Source organism: Ammospiza nelsoni, chromosome Z, assembly GCF_027579445.1.
Source record: "Ammospiza nelsoni isolate bAmmNel1 chromosome Z, bAmmNel1.pri, whole genome shotgun sequence".
NCBI classification, from domain to species: domain Eukaryota; kingdom Metazoa; phylum Chordata; class Aves; order Passeriformes; family Passerellidae; genus Ammospiza; species Ammospiza nelsoni.
Window position 1 is genome coordinate 16,855,635 of NC_080669.1, and position 21,126 is coordinate 16,876,760.

The following is a 21,126-nucleotide window of genomic DNA, read 5'->3' on the forward strand; positions in this document are numbered from 1 at the left end:
TTTATTGCTCCATCCCTGGTAATTTTGACAAGGTATTTTATGTTTGCTGTGCTGGGGGCAGTAAACATGCCATGTGCCACTTTTTTTCTGAATGGAGAATGCCCCCAAAGCCCCAGTTTCCAGAGCAGTCAAGTGTGAACACATCATTTAAGAAGTGTTACCTGTTCTGCATAGAAATATAAATGAAGACCAGTTTTAGCATTGGAAATAAATTTCAATCCAAATGGCATGGAGAGAGAGCCTCCAGGTATTCTTTGGGTTGAGTTGAACGCAAACCCTTCTTTTCACCAGGGTTAAAGGTTTCCTGCTTATGTTTCCTAACCCAGCAGCCAGTGTGAGTAGACATTCACATAAGTACAAGTACACACTGCCAGTGTGAGCATTTTTTTCCCAAAGAAGCTGTAGTCTTTTTCTGTCATAAGAAGACATGGCCCTGACAGTAAGCAGCATCAGAGCCCGGCACTGGACCCCTTCCCTGTGAAAGTGAGCAGCAGAAAGCAACTGCATTGCACCTCCTCCTCACTGCAAAATGCAAAGCACTAGTGAAATGTAAGAGCCCTCTGCTCCCCCATCAAGGTTTAATGTGACAATTTCCTATTGGAATTTATTTTGGTGGCCATCCTTGGGTAATTCATGCTGAGCAGTTATTCTCTCTCCTGCTGCTACAGCAGCAGTGAAGACTTTATCTGAAATGCGAGTTTCAGGTGGGGGGTACTCTCTGGAAGGGAGAGGTTTGAGCAGTGAGCATGTGGTTCGTACCACCTATCTCAGAAACTGTTTTTATTTCTGTCTCATACTGGTTGTCTCATACTGACTGTTCTTCTTTTTAAGAACAGGAAGCCTGGTTACAGCACCTGGGGAAATTGAACGGACAGAGCCAATTTGTACTCATAAAATAAATAAAACTGGCCTTTGGGTTTAAAGTGTGCGATTTCCTTGGAAGGAGGAGGAAGAACAATTAAGATTGCTCACCAGATTAAATTCTTTGTAATTGCTTGTTTTCAAATAGCTCCTTAAACATGAGGAAATATCCAAGAAAAATATTTATTTTTAAAAGTTTTTGTTGCAAAAAGGAATTCGGTCAAACTGCCTTCCCTTGCTGCTATGAGCTGTCTCTGCCAAAGACTGAAAATCAGCTTGTGAGCAAGCATGCTCAGACTGGCATCTGCTGGGCACCTGCTCAGGAGCTGCCTTCCCTCTCATGAGATGTGCTCCCTGCATCTCTTCCCCGTGCTGGAGCCATGCCGTGAGGTCTGAAATGTTGTACCTGCAAGAAGTATGGGGAGTGGAGCAATTTGTTTAAAAGTGAAAAAGCACCAAACCAGGGAGTGGCAGGCTGGCATTAAAAGCCTTACCAAATGCCCTTTTGGTATTTTTATTGTTTTACTTTGGTCCCTTGCACAGGATGCCCTCACATGTTCACCACCCATAATGATCATCACCCATAATTAATCCTTCACTGCTTTGGTAAGGGTAGATTTCTAGAGGAAGTATTAAAAATGAGAAGGACAGCATTAAAATGTTTAGTGAACTCTAGCAGTTGTGGGCTTAAGCACCAGTTTTGCTTCAAGCAGACAGGCTTCTAGGGCATTCTTCATTTTACAGTCCCAGACAGAGATGTCTGTGGAGATTATAGTTTAAAAATAATGTGCAGATATGGTGGCTCTGGGCTCATCAGACCTTCCCTCACATGCAGGCAGCTTTGCTGTCACACAGAGGAGAGGAATAACACTTCCTCCAGTGAGGTATGTTGATACAGAAGGAGGTAAGGGAAGAGTTCTCATACTTGTTTTTTTCTTCTGCAATTGCACATCTTGTATTTAATAGTCATGTAAGGATGCTATGCTAGTCCAACAGACTCAGAAAGTGAGGTAGGGTATTTACTCCCTGAACAGGAAAGGGATGCACAAGAGGATTTGTTTGTTTTATTTATGTTAAACTTGTGTATACTTTCCATAAAGAGGAACACTTCTTCATTTCCTCTCCCCCCTTTTTTTCCCCTTTTTTCTTTTTCCCCTTTTTTCTTTTTCTCCCTTTTCCCATATGTTAAAAGAGCAGAATTAGCTGTTTACAAGGTTGTAGCAATGAGCCTTGTAGTTCAAGTCATGCAGTTGCCTCCAGTGTGCGGAGGTGTTTGGGCTGATAAGCGTCTGTGGCCTGAGGTAGCTTTGGGATTGTGAATGCTGTAATTTTGTTACTACTTAATCTGGAGATACAACACTGCAGATCACTGGTTCTGCCACATTTTAAAAGAATTTGTGTCAAACCTAAACCACGAGTTGAAAACTCCTGCTGAAATCTGGAATGGCCTCTCCCAGAAAGATAGCACAGGCCGTGCCCTGCACTCCGTGCCTCATGGTGCACTGTGAAGGTTCACTGGGGAGGGCTCTTTCAGCTCAAAGACGCCTCCCCGAGTGAAGGCCCTGGCAGAGAACATGGTACCACCTGCATAATTTGTTTTTACTGGTTGAGCTCTTGCTTTACACACCTCACCTGCCTCCACAGGTGGCCTCTTGGCATGCACAGAGCAGTCTTGTGACCATCCAGCAGCAGGATTCCATGTGCTGCCGGTCTGAGGATCCTCAGATCTGCAGAGAAAATAAATAGGAGTTGCCTGCTTACACTTACATTACATACATGCAGATTTAGACATGAAACCCATAATCCTTGGATGTAATGTGCATTTATGCTGCAAATTTGGAAGGTTAGGGTCTGAAGCAGGTAAATCACTTTGTAAGGGTCCTTTTTTTTCCCACACACTGAGGCCAGCACACTGCCTCTTATAATCTTGCCCTTGATGTCTCTAGAAGATAATAATGGCTGATTGTTCAGTGGACCTCTGATAACCAGTACAGAATCTTTAGGGGAGAAAAACATTTCAATCTTTGCAGACTTGCTTCATTTCAGTATGGCATGATGTAAGGGACCCAGAGGCATACTGCTTATAGTCATGCAGAGGAGTTGGTTAAAAATTCAGATATGTCAAGAGTCTCTGCGCTTCAGGAAGTTAAAAGAAATCATTCTGAAGTTAAAAGGAATAATTTTAAAGTATTCTTGGACCACTTTGAGTTAGTTTATTAATTCTTATTTGTTTCTTGATCATTCAGTTGTTTCAAGTTTCTGTTCAAAATTTTTTTTGTTTTAACCAAGAACTCTACAGTTTTTTTTTAATAAACTTTGGTTTCTTTTGTGTGGGACTGATGCTTTAAGGGGGAAAAAAACCCAAACAACAAAAAATAAGAGAAACCCCAACTTACTTTAAATTGATGGCAATGGTGAGTCTGAGTCTGCGTTCCTGAGGGGAAAAGCCTTGTTGGTTTATCTGAGGCCAGGTATAGCAGAAAAGGGTTTAGCAGGGTGTGTCTGCTGCCTTTGCTACTAAGCTACACTGCTCTACTGGACACATACCATTACCATTTAGCTCGTTCATTCTTGCACTATACTAATATATTTTCCAAAACTAGTTGATATGAGAAACAGGCCATTTTAAAAAAAGAAAAATTACATAGTGCAACTCCTTTAGGGTTCAGTGAAAACGGAGCATTTGCATGTCAAATTGACAATTCCCATGAGTCTCTATCAAAGAAGGGTCTTGAGCTCCATCTCCTGCACACCTGGGGAGTGCTCCAGTTACAGCTCTGTCCTCCAGTGACCTCCCAAGCATGTGGGGCTTTAGACACCTGGTGTCAGGGAGAGTACAGAAGATAAATATCTTGTGACCTTCTGCTCCTTCAGTGACCACAGATGAGGCAAGGTTACCTAAACTTTGTATTTAATCAGTAATCAGCTATAGAAATTGCATTTTAAATGTTTGCACTTTATTTAAATAGAGTATTTTATTTCTCTGGGGGACACTTATCCCTCTTCATAGTGTAAAATTCTGGGATGATCCAAGGGAATAAAATAGCTAACATTGTAAAATCTGTAACTGTGCATTAAAATATATATCCCTCTACTGTGCACAGTGTGGGAAGTGTTTCATGAAGGCACACGATATTTCCTGTCACTTTAGGCTCACCAAAGCCACTCTTAGCTTAGGACAGGGATGTTGAGTGCCGTTTTTTGTTGGTTTTTGTTTTTGTTTTTGTTTTTTCCTTTCTGTTGAGAGTCTTATTTACATTCTCTTTTCATAGATATATTCAACAGATGACAAAGAGTTTCTTACTACCCATTTTAAAAATGTAGAGGCTTGACATGCCTCATTTTATATGGCTCAGGCAGGTTGTGGAGCATCTGGTGAAATGAGCTACCACTGCCTTCAAGGTTTCTCCTGTCAAAAATGTCACTTTCATCATTGCTGGTAAAGAATGGCTGTGCCTTCCCTTTGCTGATGCCCTAGAAGTAAGAAAGCAAGTTTTACGTAATTCCTCAAGTGAGTAAAATTTGCTTGAGATGTGTCATTTTTAGCATCATGCGTGACCCTAAATTCAAGCCATTTTAACCCAAAGTCCAGAGGGCCTTTGCAGGGGATGTCTGGTCAGCACAGCTCATGTTTTTACCTTAAACTATCAAGCTTCCAGGAAACTTAATCCAAGGGTACTCAAATGTCACTAGCCCGCAGGCAGCAGTAATGAACTGGTACAGTGCTGTTCAAAAAGTTCTGCCTATTTTCTCCTTCACCCTTCTAAATTTGGTTGGGTTTTTTTTGTTTGTTTGTGTTTTGAAGATTTTTTTGCATTCCTTGTATTCAGTTGTTTTCCATATGACTGGTACTTTTCATACAAGCTGTACACCTCTGCCCTGACCTGAGTCTTCTGAAACTGCTTACAAAAGGTGGCCTAAGTGCTTCCATTAACATTTCAGCCGCTCCTGTGGAAAGAATATAGTCAAGCCTTTTTTTTGTTCTGTGATAGGTAAAAATTACTGGTAATTACCACTTGGAGCTTGTGTCTTTCACAGCAGCCCTTCATTTAATTGCTGTTTCTTAGTACTAAGCCAGCCACATGCTGTGTTGTTGAGCTGTGGCTCTCCCTGCCAGCCCCCTTCCAGCCTGCCCCCTCCCACCAAAAAAAAAACCACAACCAAAACAAAACCCAAATTAAAATAAAAAAAAAGAAAAACTAAAAAAAAAAAAAAAAAAAGATACAAAAAACCAACAACCAAACCAAAAACCAAAAACAGCAACAACAAACCCCCTCCTGAAAAACTACCGAAAACAACAACAACAAAATACCCAAAAACCAAGAAAAAAAGAACAATTGCAAACAAACCTACCCACAAAAAACCTACAACAGTAAATTCCTGTTTATGCTACCTGAAAAGAGGTCTCTTTCCAACATGGTGCTTTTGAAAGTATCTCTAAGGAGGTGGCTCTATTACAGTTTAAGTGAAGTCATGCTCTTTCTGAGTGTGAGCTGGCATTTTCCCTTGTAAAAGACTCTCTTTGTGTGAATAGGCTGAGGTTATGGGCTTATGTTTTTTTTTTTTTTTTATGCCAGGTCTCCCTTAGCGTGGGACATCACAGTACGGTAATGAGCTGGGGAAGGAATTTGATTTAACAAGCCAAAAAAAGCTAAGGTTTTTGTGGAAAACAGCATGTTTGGAGTTTGCTTCAGAGTTTACAGAAGCAGAGAGAAAAGGCAAGCTAAGATTTCTGACCTGCCACACATTATCTATCAAATTTAATATTTATCTTTCTATATTGGGATGTGTATTTAAAGTAGCATTTTTCCAGGTGATACTTGTGAAATTCTTTGAATTGTAGCTGGTTTGTTCATTGTGAGCAGTAGTGAAATTTACAACTTTCTAGTAGACATAATACAGGAGGATATTGATTCTCAGGAGAAAATAAACTTTTGTACATCCTGTGCTTGTGATAACTAGGAGAACCACCCAGCACATTCAGGGTCTATATTCTTCAGACAGCACTTGCAAAGTCTTCTGGCTTCAGTGTTTAGTTCCTCTGAAGGGGTATGTTTCTCACTAGTTGAGTGTATTACTCTTCTTGACACTAAAGCAAATTTCAGTTCATAAAGATGCTTTCAGAGTGTCTGTTCAGCTTCATCTTTTAGTTGTTTAACACTGGAGGAAATTAAGCATAGTACTGTGAGCAGTCGCATTTAGCAGCAACAGCATTCCCGGGTTTTAGGGAATTTGATGTGTGCTGTGGCACTTAGTTGATATCTCTGTGCATGCACCAGGATAGCACATTCTTTAACTCCTGAGATATGAGGAAGGGTATTTTAGGGGAAAGCATCTGAAAGCCAAGATGACTTGCTGTCTCCTACTAGCCTGTGCTTTGGCTTTTAGGTAGACAGACTCCATAGCTGAAGTCTCATGCAGTCAGTTAAAATACTGAAAACACCAAGCTATTGCTTGTGTGATATGCTAGTAAACAAATACTCTTTTGAGAATATCTAGTCTTCCCCCCTCTCTAAAGCAATTTGATATGGAATGCGTCAAACTTGTGTTTCTACAGAAATGTGAGGTGCTGCTTGCTGTTTAATGTCGAGCCTTTTGATGACTGTTTAAAATAGCTACAAGCAAGCATTTTCTATCAAATAGCAAATTGTCTGAGAAATACAATAGCAACTATTAATATGACCGTTTAGTTGTATTTAGGGATTTTGCTAACATTAAATGAATTAACCACTGTTTATTTTAATTTTCTGTAATTAGGCAAAAAAGAACCCACATCTGAGGGACTTGGCAATCTGAAGGAATTTTAAAGCAGAGCAGTTTGAGCTGGAATAGCCTGTTCAGTTAACAACATTTTCCTCCACATGCCCAAAGAGAAAGCAATGAACACCTTAACCAAATAATATCCTAATATAGTCCAAATGTGCTGTAGGTCATTTTAATTAGGTCCTTTGCAGCAGGAAAAGGAGTAATGAGTTTTTGCTTGGAAGAGGGGAAGGAAGCAGGGGCAGAGGGACAGGAAGTGGTAGGTGCTGAAAGGAGATGTCTCAGGGATTTCTCAACTACTTTCCCCAAACAAGGAATTTAAAAAAAAACAGCCTGTGCAAGTCTCACTTTCAATGAAATATTCTCCTGCAGGAAATAGTGAGATGACTGAAGTGCGTAATTTTGTGGAAAGCACAGATGAAGTTGCTAACCGTTCAAAACCCCAAACTCACATGGTATGTCCTATTTATAGCCTAGGGACAGCAATGGCATGTGGAGAATTTAGCAACATCCTCCTTCTTTACAGACTGTACACATTTGGCATCTCACTAGCAAAACTGTTTTGTGGACTCTGTAGTCTGACTTACTGTTAAGTATGTCAAATTCCACTGAAATGCTAGGTCAAAGTCAAACATCCTGGCTATATTGGATTCATCATTTAACGATAACAAGTTTCATTTTGTAGACATGTATCTTTGAAGGGGGATTTTTCTACATGCACTGTCCAGAAAATGAAATTACATGCATGCCCCTAGAGGGAGAGCCCTGCGAACTGCACTCCACTAGAGGTACAAGGTTTTGGCTCTTGTGTAAAATCTCCAATTGCTGTTTTCTCCATGATCTGTTTCTGGTAAAAGGGACTGAGAGTGAAGGCATTTTTGTGTGGTAGTTCCCTGATGGAGAGTGGGCATGGTGACACAGTGGGGAGCGCGACTCAGGCAGGGGAGGTGTTGTGCTGCTCTTGTTGGAAGTGCTTCTCTTCCCACTTGTGTGTGTAACACAGCTAATGGCACCGACTTCAGTTATATCCTTGGACCACCATCATGTTTCCCCCCTCTTCACTTACATAATGTGATTTTTGAGCTAGTACTAGGCTAGATATCCTCTTTTTTCATATCCTTTCAGTTTTCTTTTTATAATGTTCCTGTTACAGGCTTTTGTCTGGGTCTGGAGGTAGCAGCCTAAAATACGTTTTGGGTAGAGCTAATTTTACATAGGGCCTTTTTCAAGCAGCTACATGCTCTCTTGCAACGCAGCGTTTTAGAGGTGTCTAGCTTTAAAACAATTCCATTTCCTTGAAAAGCTGGGAAGAAAGCAGTCTGCAGAGTGCTTAAGCCTGCTGGCTGGTTGAGGCCTCAGACTGTAACCTTCCCAAGACTCGCTGCTTGCAGTGAATAAACATTGCCCTGTTCTTTGTGCTCCTGGCAGAGCAGGCTGCCGCTGGGTGAGACACACTGCACCAAGCACAGTTACGTAGGCATACCTTCATTTAAGGAGATTTTGCTGTGATGAGTCTTAATCCAATCGATGAGAGCAGCTCTAACAAGTCCTACTGATAAAGACAAAACATCAACGATAATTCTTAACTTTCTTCAGCTGTCAGAGAAACAGATGTTTGGCCTTACATTTCTGAGAATAATTTGTTCCATTAGTCCAGCATAGCCTCTGTGGCAGCAGTCTTGTCAAACTCCAATAGGTATTGAACAGCCATGCCTTTCAGAAGTACAACAAGTATTAATTAGGCTTTAGAAAATAGTTTAAAGCAGCATGACCTCCAACCGTTAACATTTGTGAAACAGAGAATTGAAAGTGAAAAATCTTAGTCTTTATTGGCAAAGGTTTGTAGGTGGTTGTTTCAGTTAAAGCATTCAATTCCTACTCTTTTGCCCTTGAAGGTAAGTGGTCAAAGAACTCCAGCATAGAGATCATGTATCTTTTTTCAGAAATTGAAGGTTAGGCTGCCATTTATGAAATGTTTACCGAATTGTACCAGCTGCTGAAAGACTGTATCCTCAGAAGACTTTAATACTGATACATCTCAGAAAGCCTGAAAATTTGTTTGTTTAAGGCATGTTTATCTCTGTTCCTAATATACATTAAAGAAGGTTTTCCTAGCAACCATAATACCTGTTCAGAGAGCAAGTGAACTGCATGGCCTTTTGTCTCCGTTTACTGCCTTCCTCCTGCCCCTGCCTAACCCAAATTCCTTCCTCAGGAGGTCCCTTTCTTATTCACCAAAATTATTAACATGCCAGTATTTTTCTCGAGCTCTCTCATTTACATAGGAGAGTTGTAGATTCATTCTTTAGATGGAACATTAGCCCTGTGCCCCCCAATGAAAGGACTAAGGAATTTTCCCCTTGTCTCTATCCTTTTTCGTGCAAGCGACCGTAAAGGTCACTCTTTCCTTGTGCTGACATTATCTAGATGGGTTAGAGAGTATTAAGAGCAAGGCTTAGTTTAGCGTCCTTTCCCCTCCCCGCTGGGATTAGATCATGCTTTATCAGAGCAATTGTTCCATCCTCGACATGTGCAGGGCAGATTTCAGCTGCAGCATTTTGTGAAACTGATTTTTCATGCATACATTCAGAAGTCATGTTCTGCTCAACTCAGTATCAGTATTAGGCTCTCTGTTAAGCTGAACATTTCTCTTATTCACCTGGGATTCCTCCTCCTGAATTTAACATCAAACCAGAGGCTGAGTGTGAGAGTGCTACTAAACAGCCAAGCCCTTAGCTCAGCTGCACCAGCACCAGCTGCGTGGGGAGCCTGGCCAAGTGGTCTCTGTAAGTGCAATGGTACAGGACCTCATTCTGTGACCTTCAGTTGTAAAGAAGAAATTCTCCTTCTGTTCCCCAAGGATTTTATCATTAATTGAATCGCCTGCCAAGTGTGGGCAGTTTTTTAACTGTGCCATGTTCCATATGTGTTAGTTGGATGGGATGCTCTTTATTTCTCCAGCAGACCATTGCGCTTCCTTAGGCAGCATTGGAGGCCGCTTCACAAGATCATATTTACCAATTGAAGTGACTTAGCACCACAACCTCTTTAAATCAAGTATCCCAGCTGTTGGAATTCAATCTTGTTTCAGCAAAAGCAGATTTTGGAAGCAAGCCATGGAAAAATAAGCCTTAGGAAAAATGTGTAACAAAGTTAAAAAGTACTAACCATCTGTGGTGGTGCGCTTGATTAACGCATTAACGTGGTTTGTATTGACCTTGAGTCCAGTGCTGTCCCTCAGTGGCATTGGTTTGTTTCCCATGCCTGCACACAGAATGTGCTGTCCTTTCTGTCCTAGGGAACTGAGTGAAGCAGCATGAGAAATAATAATACCTACTGGTGTATTTTAATTTGTGGTGGAAATAATTTTGCAGGTGAAAGGAGCATCAGAAGTGTGATTTGAACTGATGAGAGTGATGATAAAACCACATCTTTCTGGATGAAATGCATTCTTTTGCACGCATTTACTGCTCTAATTCAGCTGCACTTTCAGGTTGACCTACATCACAAGAAGCCAACAGTGCAGAGGAGAATGGCCTTTTGATTGCAGGTTCTGGTACCTGAAATCATTGCCAATTTACTGATCTCTTGGGTTCTTCAAGCTCCTGGTTCTCCCTATGTGCAACTGATTGAAAATGTGGTGTGAATGTGGAGTGTGGCAATACCAAACAGTGCTGCACTTTCTTTATGAGAGCATAATCACAGCTTCCTGTAATTTCAGATTTCCATCTTGATTTTGTAAAACTGAACAGAGCTTTCATAGCAAAGCTAACCAGCCCCACACAGAGTAGTATCTGCATCTACACCACTTGAATATATGTTCTTTTCCATACTACCAGCTGTGTAACCATCATGCTCTAATAAACTCTGCATTGTTTTTTCTTAATCATAGGTGATATTTCTTTTCACTTAGCATTTAGCAGCCTTTTGTCACTAAGTGACTGTGTCTTCATCATTAAAATATCCTGTCATACAATATATGTTTATCATCAAAGTAGTGATAATTCTTGGGCCATTTTTATCCCTCTTTAATTTATTACAGCAGGAAAAGAAGATTGGGGTTTGATTTGATAAAAGAGCTTTATAGCGTATCACATGGGGAAGCTGGAGCCTGTGGCTCAGATGGATATTTCCAAAAGAATATTGCAAAGCCTTTCATGTGTTCTCTGAATGAATGCAATCACAACTTCTTTGCTAAACCATGAAGAAAGGAAATAGGAAAACCACGTAAAAAAAGTCACACAGCAAGCTCTCCAAATAAACACTTTGTTTGGCACTGTCTCCCCACATCACTTATCACTGTCTGTAGTCCAAAGGAGCTCTGACACTGGTTCTTAGGAGGAGATAATACAAAGTTGCATTGATTTTTGTTGCATTTGAATGTACTCTTGTACTCTTGATTTCTGAAGTGTTTAGGAGACAAACCAGCATTTCACAAAGAAAATATTGTGCTGTCTGGCTGCCTCAGAAAAGTCACGGAAGAGCGTGGAGAGCTGCTTGCAGAAAATGTCGCTGTGACACTCAACACTAAAACATTTTAGAAAGCAGATATTGTTTCAGGCTTTGTATTGAAGACACTCTATAATGCACTGTGAGAGGAGCAGGCCAGGTTTTGCTTTTTGGGTGCAAGTAGGGTTGCGAATGGAACTATTCAGCGTAGTGTCAGTGTGTGCCTGACATGTCTTAAATTCAAAATCTGCCAACAGGATTTGAGGGGTTTTATTGGGCTAGGTTTTTTTTTTTTTCCTGAAACTTGAATTTTATTTTATTAAGAGAAAACTTCTAAAGTTTTTGTGCAACATTTCCCTTAGTAGTTTAAAAACCTTTAGATGTCAGTATAAAATACTGTATGAAAAATGAACGTGTTTTTGCATGGAAGCAAGAAGACAACACTTTGGGTTTGGATTTGGGATTTTTTTGTGTGTTTGGATTTGGTTTTTTTAAATCAAAATGTATAGTTTCTCTAAGTAATGTGAGTAGAAACCCTTTCTTTCCCTGAGTTCTCCCCTCCATTTCTAGGATATTTTTAAACTTTTTTTTTTCTGCTACTGCTTTCTCTTAGCTCACCCAAATAGGCAGTTTCTAAAACAGAGATGTTTGACCCATTTCTTTAGACTGCTTTGTGCAAAGGCTCCCACTGTCAAATTCTTCTTCCTCCTGTGCCAAGGCGGGTTCACCACATATTTGGACTTAGATGGGGTGGCAGCTGCCCCTGAGACCCTGCTGAGAGAGGGAGGGAGGGAGTGCAGGAGCCATTGTGAGACAGGAGCTGCCACAGTGGTTTGGGCTGCCATTCCCACCTGGGATGGGGTGGGATGGTGGCACCTGTCTGAGCACCTGTTGTGTGGTAGGGAACATAGGCTGTGAGGGATAGATGCTATCTCTTTTTACAACTTTTGTTGCTTTTCTGTTTCATTATGAGCTGCAACACTTGGGGTCCTAAAAGAAAATGAGTTCTGCATAGACTTACTGTCACTAGCAAGCATGGGGCAATGCCTCTGCTGGCTAGGAGTTTTGTCTCTGGACAGGGTGTCTGTCTGGAGCCACAGAGGTTCAGCTGACTTCTGTGTCTTTGCAGTGTTTGGTATTGGCTCCATCTGTTGTGCAGGTGGTGACTGTGTTCTTCAAAAGGGTGAGGTGAATGGAAGCAGCTGCTCCCTTGAAGGTTTGCCAGAGTCAATCTCCTAACAAATCCATCATTTGCTTCCTTCTTAATTGCAAATAAGACAGTCAGAGAGGCAGGCCAAGACAGTAGGTGAAGAGGGAGAAGATGACTGACATCAGCAAGGATAGTATGGATTAGCCAGTAAACTATTTGCAAAGGAGGTTTTACTACTAAAACTGCTTGATGTGTGGTGGGCCTAATAGATTGAAGAGAAGAGTGGAAAGGGTTGAACAAAACACTGGCTCAGTGCTGAAGCAGGGGGAGGAGGAGCAAATGAAGTGCAGGACATCTCCAACAGAATATGAAGGCCAAAGAAATGGAAGGTTGACAGTGCTAACAAAGCCAGGAGACCAAAAGCATCAAAAGCTGTCTTGAAACTTGGCTGGAGTGATTGTAAAAGCCCACAATAAGGAAACTTCCAGATTTTTTTAAACCGTGAAACTTCTTAGTTGTTTAATCCTTTCCTCTCCCTTCCCACCACTGCTACTGATGCTTCAGAAGAATGTTGATCTGACTCAGAAGGATTTCTTCCCACTTGTTTCTGTAGGCATTTTTTGTTGCATCAAACAAAGGAAGGCACTGGCAGCACGTTTGTTGGGTCCTGCTAGTAGCACACCCACATTTTATTCCTTCTAAAAGAGCTGATTGCCCAAACACTTGCGCTTTTGTAGATGAAGAATTCAGCCAAAGAGGAAATATGCTAATAATTTTCTAAGCTGCTAATAACTATAGTTTACTAAAGTGCAGCAGCATTGTAGAAGTGACACTAATTGCCCTGTTGCATCTTGACTTAGACAAAATGAACACACATTCTGAGACAGTGTAACGGTAACTTCTGGAAAACTGGGTCTAGATGAGTAGTTTAAGGGCATCACTGTGAATGCCTTGTGACTGACTACAATAAGGTTTGAAGCCCTTTTCCCATTCACAGGTCTTTGTAATGGTGCAGGCTTTGAAAAGCCTTCTCCCTGTAGGTGGCAAATACAAAACTGCTGGTGCAGGCTTATCAAGGAGGAGCAAAAGCAGCCCCCTGGAAAGCTCTCCTCCTTCCACCAAGCAGCTGAGGCATGGGGGTCTGTGTGTACCCCACTGCCCCCCTCCTGCAATCCTCCTCCCACCCATGGTGGCTCATCCCAACATGTGCCATTTCCTGTACCCATTCAGTTGACCTGGGCAGGTGCTGTGCCCTGGACTGTCTTGAAAAGCTTTGTTTTGCCGTCTGTTTCTGTCCTCAGCTATCACAGTTCTCTTCTTCAAGTAATTCATCAGTAGATTGATTTCTGTTCCCCGCAGGAGTGTCTGGAGCATAATTTTTATTGCCACAACTTCACAAAGTTGTCCCCAGGTTCTGGCAGAATGTTTTGAGGAAAATAAATGGGTGGTTCCTTTGAATGTATTTTTTTTTTCCTCTCCTAGCAATCCTCACTGGCTCCTCTGCCGTGCTTGGAGTCCTAGCCAGAAAGGCTCCTCCAATAAGAAGCAGTGTTTTCTCGTAGGTTTTACTGCATAATTGTCTGTTTTGCTACATAATTACATGTCCCACACTAATTGCATAGACACATGCGCTTCCAGAATTTCATGCTGTCACAAGTGCACGCCCTGATTAGGGTGTGCATGCTGTTACATGCATGTGCCTTAATTGTGAGTTATGGATTGCAGCTATGGTGAGAGGGTAGGCTCTTACTTGCTAAGAGGTTTTGGCAAAAAACTACCTGTGGTTCTCTTACCAAACTTGAATATCCAAATGTGATGTGAACTGGAGTGGTTCACACAGAGCAGAGGTGGAAACAGACCTGCTTCAGTGAATGCAGTCTCTGGGACAATCAGGTATATTTCCAGCTCCATGGTGTGCAGGTACAAGAAGCACAGGAGCAAGAGCTCCTTCGGCTCTGCAAGGAGATGTGTTTTGGTGGCAGAAGAGCGCATCTTCATTAACTGATTTTCTGTCCATTCAGGATACGGTTTTGAAGCTACAGAGGACGTAGTTAGCTACCAATGTCATACCAAGCTACTAGTGGCTTTGATCTATCAGATTATAAGCAAATATTAGTGGGAGCATAATTTCATACCCATGGTTTGTATGAAAGGGGACAGCTATCAGTCCTGGACTTTGCACAGGCTGCCCTAGGGGCCACCATACTTATTTTTGCACCAGCAAGTCGAGCAGGGAAGATATAACCCCAAATATCAAAAAGGTATCACAGTCTTAAATCCTGTCACCTGAGTACCTATTGTGTACATGGAGCTCTGCCAGCAAGTCAAGAGCAATACCCTTTCATTTTAAAAGAGCCGTTATCTATGATTCTTTCATTCCATCTGTGCCTACTGTACAAAGTAAGCATTTTTTGTGCTTTGTATTTGTTTGCAGAGCATCTGATTTCTTGAATATATCATTAATGGGACTAAAGAAGACACTGGCCACATTTCGATATTTAAATGATAAAAAACACAATATCCTTTAAGAAAAGAACTGCTATGAACTTCAGCTGGAATATTTCTAAGTTCAACAGAAAGTGAAGAAGTGAAGCAAGTAAAACCAGTTTGAAGTTTGTCAAGTAAAATATGTAGACAAAAGCAGGGTGGTTTTTTTTAAAGATTTTTTTTTCCTGGTGTTTAAGCACAGTTAGGAAGAAAGTATCTGACGGCTGAAGCCAGCATTGTCTTCAACTGTGTACAACTATGTAATTAGACAGAAAGCTTTTCAGAGTGTTTTTAGAAAGAGCTCTTCTGGGTGACTGACTGTAATTCGTTAAGGTGTGTCAAATGCATTTGGCTGCCAGTATAAATCCAGTGACAATATGATTGTTCAGGTCACTGGTAAGTGCCATTGTGCTCCTTGTTCATCATCTGCTGCTGTGGTGTGTGTTAATAGCGTGCTGGATAAGGGACAGCAAGGCAGGGGTGACAACCTGACAATGGTGCTCTTGCTGGTGTCCACTGAGTTCACGGGGTTTGATCAATGCCATTTGCTTTCAAAGTCAACGCCTCACACATAGAAACATGTGTGGAAAGCAGGCAGAGGGCTCAGGTACCACCTTTCTGTTTTAAAAGGTGAGACAAAGGGAATAATGTATCACTTTTGGTTATCATTATTTTGCAAGTTAGCAAGTGCTTTTTTGAAAAACCATGTTTAAAATGTCCAAATGTCCTCTTTGGTTTTGGTGTTGTGGATTAGGTTTGCCTTTTAGCAGTATAGAATCATTGAGAAGTTAATTGATGCGTCACCAACTTAATCAGAAGTTCCTTCAGACTTCAGTAAGTTCATTAGGCTGCTTGACCATTAAAATATATGAGCATAAATAGTATTTATGTCAATAAGCTTGTGACCAGAGGCAACATATCAGGGAGAAACATGATCTAGAAGATCTGCACTGCAGATGAAAGAAGTGGGAGGGAGGATACCATGACTGTGGTCCCTGTCATGCTCTTTGTGGTGTTCTTCATGCTGTGGGAGTTACAGATGCTTCCTGTCTCTCAAGTGCAACTGTGTGTAGGTTTCCATGTGGGATGGAGGAAGACCCCATGTCTTTCCAGCACCATGTAATTCTACTCCATGTTTTATGACCAGGATTGAGCATTGAGAATTGAACAGTCCCTACCATTGCCACATCGTTTTTCCTAACTTGGTGTGAGTCACCAACTCTTTCAGCATATTAGTATCTGTTTTCGCAAAGCACAGTAATACTTTTCATCAGTAGAGGCATTATGAGATTTCGTTTAGGTGTGGAAAGCATTTTTGGAGTATCAAGATGATAGGTGTTGTGTACTGCATGTGCAAATCTTTGAGGAATCAAAATTGCCAAGTTACTGTTAACTTAGAAATTCAAAGTTTATTCCTAGTCACAGACCAAGACAGGCATGAAATAATGACAAAATGAGGGTGGTAAGCAAGTGGGAGATTCTTAAATGAAAGTTTGTTGTTGTTTTAGTACCTTTTCCAGCATATGGTAAGGTAACTTCCTGCTTTTTGTGTTAATGGCTTGCCTTGCTTTCCCATGCTCTGAGGGAATGCTTTAATCTCAACTTCAAGAAGTGCTAGGATTTGTTTTCCAGATGGAGTTTGCTCTGCAAAAAATTAGGTGTTCATGTTTTAAGATTTCATAATTTCTCTCTCTTTTATTTTAGAAATCTTCCAGAATCCCTGAGGATGACATCAGGTTAAGAAAAAACAGAGACCAAAACTGTGCCAATTTCTTGGAGCCATCTACTGTGCTTGCTACAAAGGAAGAGAAAATGGAAATTGAAGTTCCAGTTTCTGAACATAAAAGCATCACCACAGTGGCTTCACCACATCCCACAGACAATCCAACCCACTTCTTTTCGCCTGCTTCCAGCCGAAATGGACTTAGGGACAGGCATGAATCTCTGGACAGTGAAGTTGCTAAAGAGATCAGATACCTAGATGAAGTGCTGGAGGCAAACTGTTGCGATTCTGCTGCAGACAGTACATTCAATGGGACATCCTCCCCTGAACCAAGTGCAGTCTCTGTTATGGATGGTTCAGGAGCATCTGCTAATGTCAACAAAGAGTCAGTATCTAGTGAAAGAGAAGAAAATGTAGCAGACAAGCAGGTATCCTTGGAGGTTGAGACATGTGAAGCTAATATAATAGATGAGAACCTGAAATCCAATGGCCATTCCTTGGGTGGTCTGAAAGACACTAGGGAGAGTCTGAAGGTGCCAGGAAGTCCCACTTCTTCAAACAGTTCTAGAAGATCCTCTAAGGATGGAGAGACAACTCTTACAACCCTTAAGAAAGAGGCAAAGTTTGAACTGCGAGCCTTCCATGAAGAGAAAAAGCCATCAAAGCTCTTTGAAGATGAGGAAGAGAAAGAAAAATACAGAGTCCGCAAAGTGAGACCATCAGAGGAAATGATGGAACTTGAAAAAGAAAGAAGGGAACTCATTAAAAGCCAGGCTGTCAAGAAGAACCCCAGCATTGCTGCCAAATGGTGGAACCCTCCTCAGGAGAAGCCCCTGGAGGATACACTGGTTGAAGAGCATCTGGAGTCTCACAAGAAGTACAAGGAGCGCAAGGAGAGGCAGCAGCAGCAGCAAGGTGCAGCACCAACATCCCCTAAACAGGTCAGCTGCTCCTTTGTATCCCCAGAGCCTGTCAGTATCAAGAAAGAAGATATTGTCACAGAGCAAATTGACTTCTCAGCTGCCAGGAAGCAGTTCCAACTGATGGAGAATTCAGGTCCATCTCAGGGTCAGGCCCCACCAAGGCGGTCAGTAACACCCAAAATGTTCTCTGTCAAACCCTTCTACAAAAGCCTCAATTCTCCGTGTGTGGACAGGCCGATGTCGTCCATGACAAGACCCGTTTCAGTCTGCGGGCAAACTGGACAGCTTGAGGGTAACAGCGCCACGGTCGTCAAAGCACAGAAAGTCTCCTGTAGCTCAGAAGAGGACAAAAGCACTCAGAATACCACAGCTGACACAGCACGAGACTTACCTTCCAGTGATAGCCCCAGAGCTGGACCAGCCTCAAAACTGTGGGCAGAGGATGGAGAATTCATGAGTGCAAGGGCGGTCTTCACAGTGGTGAAGGATGATGGACAGGGAATTCTAGATCACTTCCCAAAGTCAGGAAGCACCTCTTCACCGCCAGAGGAGCTTGACTCCGGTTTGGATGACTTGTCTGTCAGGTCTCAGGATACCACTGTCTTGGAGACCCTTTCCAATGACTTCAGCATGGATAACGTAAGTGACAGCGGTGCCTCCAATGAGACCATGAGCGCCCTGCAGGAAAGCTCGCTAGCGGATTTCTCTCTGCCGCAGACCCCGCAGGCTGAAACTCCAGCTGAGTGCAGAGCTGAAGGCATCTCCAAGTCTTTCAGTGACCCAGGCTGTGATTCGCCCTCCTCTGCCTTGGCAGACTCCATGCTGATGGACGACCAGCTGGACTACCACGCTGGCCTGCTGGTTCAAAATGCCATCCAACAAGCCATAGCTGAGCAGGTGGAGAAAGGAAACCCGAGGGAAGAAGGAATCCCAGCAGAGAAAGAAGTCTCAGCCAAAGAGCAGCCAGCCAGCACTGGGCCATCTCCAGCCACCAAGGAGCATCAGAACCCAACGTTTGAGCCACCCCAGGTGTCTTCACCAGTTCAAGAGAAAAGGGACACCATACCAAAGACTTCAAAAGAGGAAGACTCAGGACTCAGGGAAGGGAAGAGTTTGCAGCAGTCGCCCATGTACTCAGCCAGCCAGCCATTCCTTGTGGAAGAAAGCAGACCTGAAGTCAGCTATTTCAGCAAGTATTCAGAGGCAGCGGAGCTTCGGAGCACTGCCTCTATCCTGGCCACACAGGAGCCTGAAGTGACTGTGGGCCCTTTCAAGTTACGGTCGAGGAAACAGCGGACTTTGTCCATGATTGAAGAAGAGATCAGAGCTGCCCAGGAACGAGAAGAGGAGCTGAAGAGGCAGCGGCAGGGTTTGCAAATGGCACCAAGCCCTGTTACAAAGAGTGCACCACCCATGCCCACCAGAACTGTGTCTTACAAAACTGCACCAGGTAAGAGCTCAAAGTGTCAGAGCAGAAGTGAAACGTGACTGAAGGGTCAGGTATGGTTTAGTTTTATGTCATTTTTTAATGAAAATACTGTTTTGCAGGGGGTGGGAGGGCAGATGACTTAATGTGCCTGGAAACTGTATGGGACAGCTTAATTTTCTGGCTGTGAGCACACCTGTGGAAGGTTCTGGGTTTTCACAAATAGTGCAGAGATGCTGATAATCCGTACTAAACCCTGTTCTGTATTCACCCACTGCCACATGGTAGCATGACATGTCCATCGCTGTGCTGCTCAGACCACCCACTGAAATTTAGGATCCTTTCAGGGAAGCACAGCAGCAGTTTTTACAGCTGTGTGGCTATTTGAAAGACAAACATCCAAGACTGTCCTTAATAGGTTTCCTGTTCTCCTGCACGCCATTAGGGAAGTGCAGATTAAGTGAAGATGTGCAGATTTTGGGGTATGAATTTGATATCTTTTTCTGTGTGTTTTGCGTTCTATTTTGCGGTCTTGGTCTTAATGAGCTTTGTCTTGTAAAATTATATCCAGAGTTATGGGTTGCCATGTATTTTAGCTGGTGTTATTCACTACTGAATTAAACAAGCAACACAAACAAATGGTTCAATAGATTCAGTGGAAGTCTTCTTGACCGATCAGTTTCTGCATTCTTTTTCTGATATTCACAGCAGTTACAGCATATTTGTCTCCCCATTCCTCTTCTCAAGAAATAATGTCAAACACTGATGCCTTCTAAATATAATACAGAAAAAAATACATTTAAAAAAAACCCCAGAAACACACACCAGGCTTATTTCTGCGTAGTGATTTTTATTAAGCATATACCTGCATATGCTTTGCAAGTGCCTGTAGGGTTTATTAACAGTGGTCATTGTGAAAAAGTATCCATTCTACCAAAAGTACTTAAATGCTGTCTTTATTTCCACTGGTGTAAATACAAGCCAGTGGTAGTAATTTTCTTTTGAAAGTCATGGTAAGTTTGAATCAGAAATAGATTTAGCCCATTATTCAGTATGATTGTGAACTTGGAGTTTTATGGAGCACATAAATAGAGAATACTTAGTTTAGTTTCTTCTGCAAAGAGGATGATCTTAACATGTATTTTTTGAAAAAAATGTAGCAAATACCAGTCTTTTCTTTGAAGTGCTATTGTTATAACTCCTAGTATAGCATTTTCCATAGGGATCCTTTCTAATCTGAGGTGTTCTGAGAAATATCTGACAACACATGAGATACAGCGCACTACAGACGTCAGTTAGGAGGACTTGTTTCATAAAGGTGTGCTCATGACTGTGTTCAAAACCAGCATCATCTGTAGTGAAAGTGCTCGAAATGGGGTAGATAATGATTGTATTTTACTCAGAAGTGATGTTGGATGGGCTGCTGACACTAATGCGTGTTTTAACAGAGCTTCTAGGAAAACAACATATTTCTGCTTTCTCTACACAGAAAGGCATTTACTTTGTGTCTGTAAAAATGTTTGTCGTAAATTACATTCTAGAGAAAATTATAAACTTCTGTTTATAATGAATCATTCCAGACAGTTTCCTTTAAATGTCCAACTGCCATATGTTCAAGAAAGAAAATTGGGATCTCTTAGCCAATGACTCAAGCTACTGCAATTTGCAGCCGATGACAAGGCAAAGAAATAATTTCTAGGAAAAGATGAATATGTGTCATTGTTTAAGACTATCATTGATCAAAAAACCCACAAAGAACATTGGCAAAGTTCTTCTTAGTTCTTCTACTTTTAGTGCTTGCTGAACAGCAGATGTGCTCAGCATAGCTCTCAGCTGCAGGACCCTTAGCATTGGAAGGTGTATAACCTCACCTCTCATAAAGTTCATCTCCTCCTTGCGGTCCCTTTAGCCAGCTATATTGCTGTTAACACCTGCAGGCATCCTTAGAAATAGGGTGGAGGAATACCATGTAATCTCTTGAGAGATTGCAGCAACTTCCCTTTTAATAGTTACAGGATCTTTTCAATATTTGTGAAAAAAAGTAAAAATATAATTTAGGAGAGTCACAAACATCAGGCTATTAGGACAGACAGAGCAAAGGTGACATACAGATCAGAAAAGAAAACCTGCTTCTGCTGGGGCCAGTAAGGAATATGCTGTAGAATATGTCTGGTACTGTCGTATGTATATCTAGTTTCACAAAGAAAAATAATAGCAATTCTACTACTGATGGTAGTAATAAAGAAGAAACAGAGGTATTTCTGTCAGCAAATTGCCTTTTCCAAGGAAAGAACTGGCACTAACATCAGGATACCTCAGCAGGAAGGGATTAAGAGGTCAAGTA

At 41.8% G+C, this 21,126-nt stretch overlaps 1 protein-coding gene across 3 annotated transcripts in view; it reads left to right on the forward strand.

The window, feature by feature from the left end:
• The window catches only part of PALM2AKAP2 (PALM2 and AKAP2 fusion), a 267,144-nt gene that overhangs the window by 228,044 nt on the left and 17,974 nt on the right, over window positions 1-21,126 (forward strand). For all 3 annotated transcript variants that reach the window (XM_059493140.1, XM_059493141.1, XM_059493143.1), the window contains one exon: window positions 16,415-18,806. In XM_059493140.1, coding sequence (XP_059349123.1) covers window positions 16,415-18,806 — 2,392 coding nt within the window. The remainder of the gene's footprint in view (window positions 1-16,414; window positions 18,807-21,126) is intronic.